General features: G+C 37.7%; 1 protein-coding gene across 1 annotated transcript; it reads right to left on the reverse strand.

Moving 5' to 3' along the window:
* Window positions 1–253: 253 nt before the first annotated feature.
* Window positions 254–922, reverse strand: LOC106324075 (GATA zinc finger domain-containing protein 14-like). Its single transcript, XM_013762097.1, has 2 exons — window positions 505–922; window positions 254–369 (listed from the first exon to the last, which is right to left on the reverse strand). Exons 1-2 carry the CDS (start codon window positions 920–922, stop codon window positions 254–256), a joined length of 534 nt encoding a protein of 177 aa, XP_013617551.1.
* Between the last annotated feature and the right edge of the window lie 3,609 nt (window positions 923–4,531).

Raw genomic sequence — 4,531 nt, forward strand, 5'->3', positions numbered from 1 at the left:
GTCACATGTTCTTTTGGGTGTGTATAATGCCTTTTAAGGCAATGCCTTAGCCATAGTTTCTTTACTATGCTTACTATACCCATTCATGATTTCTTACTTGGTTTTATGCCCTTTAGGCAACTCTTTAAAATCATTTATATGTTCAAGTAAGATCAGACAAGATCATGAATTCAAAATCAATTCTTATTATATATATATAAATCGTGAAACATCAAAGCAAATCATAAAGCAATAAGACAAGTCGTATCGAAATTTAGTCCTTGAGACAATCAGAAGTCTCAAAGTCCATCTGGTCATTTTTAGCAATGTCAGAATCATATCCGGAATCGTGAACCATGTGAGCTTCAGGGTTCTCGTTCTTAAGACTTTCTTGGTAGAGCTCACATAAGTGCTTAGGGGTTCTACAGTTCTTGGCCCAATGGTCTCCCATTCCACATCTGTGACAAACGGTTTTGGTCGAGTAAGACGGTTTGGATATGCCTCCTCGACCACGGCCATAACTACCTCGGCCACGGCCATAATTGGAACTACTACCACGGTTATTGTGGTTTCCTTTCCGGCCGGTTGAGTAGTTGTCTCGACTGTTCGAGTAATTGTCACGGCCACGTCCCTTGTAACCACCACGGTCATTGCCGTGTGATCTCTTATTGTTTCGGACGTAATTGCACTCGTTGGGTTCTTTATTTTCAACCTCATTAGTTTCCGGTAATGGTGTTGTTCCAACAGGTCTAGCTTCACTGTTCTTCATTAGGAGCTCATTGTTTGCCTCCGCCAGAAGTAGGCACGAGATCAGATCAGTATATGTGGCAAAGCCTTTCATTCTGTACTGCTGTTGCAGTATCACATTCGATGAATGGAATGTAGAGTAAGTCTTCTCAAGTAACTCTTCTTCGGTTACTACTTCACCACAAAGTCTCAGCATCGATACTGTCTTAAATAAGACTGAATTGTACTCATCCACCGACTTATAATCCAAGAATCTAAGATTCTTCCAGTCGTTTCTAGCCTTTGGAAGTAACACCGTTTTCTGGTGATCATATCTATGTTGTAAAGCATCCCAAAGTTCTAGTGGATTTTCCATCGTGATGTACTGATCTTTTAGACCTTCAATGAGGTGATGGCGTATAACACTTATAGCCATGTACCGATTTTTATCGGTCTCATTGTTGCCTTTGATGATAGTATCACCAAGTTCTTTTGACCTTAGACTGATTTTTGTATTTAGCGCCCACTGCAAGTAGTTATCTCCAGAGAGATTGAGGGCTGCATAGTCTCTGTTTGAGATTTTTGACATCTGAATCACATCATCATTTAAAATTCAGTTTCACAATGTGATCATGCGGCCGCAAGATATATTAACAAGCTCGGCCACAAACATGTCTTACGCATTTATGAAAAACAATCAATCTAGAAATGACAATGGTGCGATCAATTCATCAAGCCACTCGGCCATGCAGTTATATCTAATGCAACCGGTTTCAAGATTGTATAAACTACATGCTGGTCGATTCTTATTTAAACAGTATGAATGCAATCCATATTCAGATTCATATGTATGCAAGAAATCCTTAATCAATCCTAGGGCTTCTGATTTAAACACTAGTAGGATTCGGTTTTAAGATTAAGGTTTCAAGGCCTTTATGATTTAAAACGAGATTTAGAGTTTTAAACATTAAACTTTCAAACAATGCCTCACGGCCAAGGTTTATGCCTTACGGTCAAGGAGGAGCCACACGGCTATTTAGTTCAATTCAATGTCATCCTTAGAGTAATATCTAGGTTCAATTGCAATCAATCAGGTATGATCAAATTCGGGTATGAAAGCAATAAGGCCACACGGCCACGAGGTGATATAATCAAGAACTTATCAAGTTTTTTAGTTTAAACAAGTCAAACAATTCAGATTCGAGTTTAAACAATCCTAGCAATGTTTCTAGGTGATCAAACAAACAATCAAGGTTCAAATCAAACAATTAAAACCGATTTTCCAAATTAGGTTTTAGGGGATTTCGAAAACTTTGATCTTTGATCAAGGGAGTTTGATTTGAGATTCAAAAATCATTAAGACTTTGATTTTAATTGATCAATGGATCAATCTCGAATTAAGGTTTAGGGGATCGGATTTATTCGAGCTCCAATTTACTCTTTTAGGGTTTGATCTGTCTAAAGCTTTTATCTTAGAGATTAGTTTTAGGGTTTCAATCTTTACAAACAATCAGGTTCAATTCATGTTCTCAGAATTAGGGTTACCTTTTGTTTGCGGATTGTAGAAGACCACCAAGAGAACCTCGAACGGACGCGAGCTGGAACGAGCTGGAACGCGAGCTGGAACGGTCGCGAGCTAAGGCGAGACGCGTCTGATCGGGATCGGATGGTTTGGAGTCTGGTCGCGAATGGGGGCTCCAAAGGTAAAACAGCGACGCGTATTGTTTCTGCGATTGTGGCAGCGTCTGAGATTGGATCGACGAACGGTTTGCGCTGATGGATTTGTCTCGTCAAGAGCTTCAATTTGATATGTGGCTCGTCTTCTGGTTCCTCGGGGTTTGAGAGATAGATTGATTTTAAGTTGCGCCTGGATTAGGGTTTATGTGTGACGGATTTTAGGTTAGGTTTTGTCTCAGGGTTTTGGAGTCTATCATGCTGATAACGTGTTGTAATTAGAGAGTTTAGAGACTGAATATTTCTGTATTTTATTAATAAACAATAGAGGTTCTTTATATAGGAATTACAAAGTATAGGAAAAAGAAAATTATTCAAAACCTAATACAACATGAAATAGGAAAAGATCTAAAACAGAGAAAATGAAAACGTCATAAGTCTAAGACGGTCTAAACTGACCGTCTTTCCCTCCTCGGACGACCGCCTCTCTCTCTCTCCTCCTTTGGCCACGGCTGAGCCTTGTCTTCTAGGTATTGGGCCGGTCTTGGACCGGACTTGGTTAATGGCAATCCACTCCATGATTTATAACACTCCTTCCTTTTTCCATTTTAACGGTCATTTATTTAATTCTGAAAACCGAGTAAAAGACAACAAAACCAGGATACAATTTAAAGAATTACAATGCACCCAAACGGACTATCCAATCCAATTGGATAATCCACCGGGTTAGTTCATTAATCCTCAATCGACTTCAATGGGAATTAGAAACAATAGTGGGCTGAAATCAATCTTTGATCTAAGGCTCTTACGTCTCTGATATCCTCTCATTTCTCATTCTATCATCACCGAAAGGATGATTTGACAACAAGAGACAGTCACGAAGAACCCATCCAACGAGAAGTTAAAACCGAACCCAAAATGTATAACTTAGTAAAACTTGTTGAAACTACAAAACCTTGGACAACTTATGAAAAATTCAACTGATTTCGGCTGTATAGAACTTGGTTTTTATATGATGATGACTTGATAGATCGTATATTGATTATTGATGTAAGAAATCCAACTTTTGTATAACAACAGGTACATGATCATTATTTTAACAAAAAAACATACTAACAATATACAAAAAATGGTATAACTTAAACTTTGTGCAATGGAACTCTGTTTCATCACCATGAGGGAATGTCACAATTCATCAAATGAGAACTCTTTCTCACAAAATGGCTTCGTATGCAGCATCATCGTACGAGTTGTGAATAACCTATATATGTAACAAGAAATGAGGATTAAAAACTATAACAAAGAACGAGAAATGTAAAGAAAATATAAGCAAAGGAACTTATCTTAAACGAGGAGAGACTGGCTGTGGGGGTTTCTAAAGATGGGTTTTTTCTACTTCTTATCCAGACACACCATCGTAAGAGTTGCCAATGTGACAAAACCTGTGAATAATAACTTTTCCGAAGTTTGACAAAGTTTAACATTACTATGTAAAACTTAGCAAAACTAAGCAATCCAGAGTATAAACATAGAAAATATGGGACTACTCAGAAAATATGCGCAATAAAACTAAATATATTAAAACCGGTTTAAAACCGGAAACTTCATTGTCCAAAGCTGAAGAAAACAGAAATGTAAAAAAAACAAATATTTTAAAAAAAAAATTTAGGGAGGGGACGGAGGAGAGCATAGGCAACTCAAGGCTCAGACCATAACCAGCTGTCGCCAAGCTTGTCCCAGTCAATGAAAGGGACACTGGTAGCCTGTAAGTTCTCCTCCGCACGAAGGAGTTTTGCTCCGAGTCTGATTTTCTCCATCTGAATGTCGAACATGCCCGCCATGCCGATCATATCGTTGAGCAACTCGTTTTGATCGGAGATAGAACTTAACTTCAGCGGATTGCCTTTTTTCTATCTCAGTTTGCTGATCCTTCACCATTGGAGGATCTGTTGAAAAATAAACTTGATTTATTGGCTTAATCATGCGTTGATCCAAAACTTAGCCCAAATTCTAGAAATATCCTCCACCTCCTTAAAATAAAAATCTAGATATTTTCATAGAATTATCTAAATAATTATAATAAAAAATCTTAGATATTATGCTAGAATTCTCTAGATTTATGTTTAAAATATGTAAGATATTTTATATTTTG

This window comes from Brassica oleracea, chromosome C2, assembly GCF_000695525.1.
Source record: "Brassica oleracea var. oleracea cultivar TO1000 chromosome C2, BOL, whole genome shotgun sequence".
Lineage (NCBI taxonomy): Eukaryota > Viridiplantae > Streptophyta > Magnoliopsida > Brassicales > Brassicaceae > Brassica > Brassica oleracea.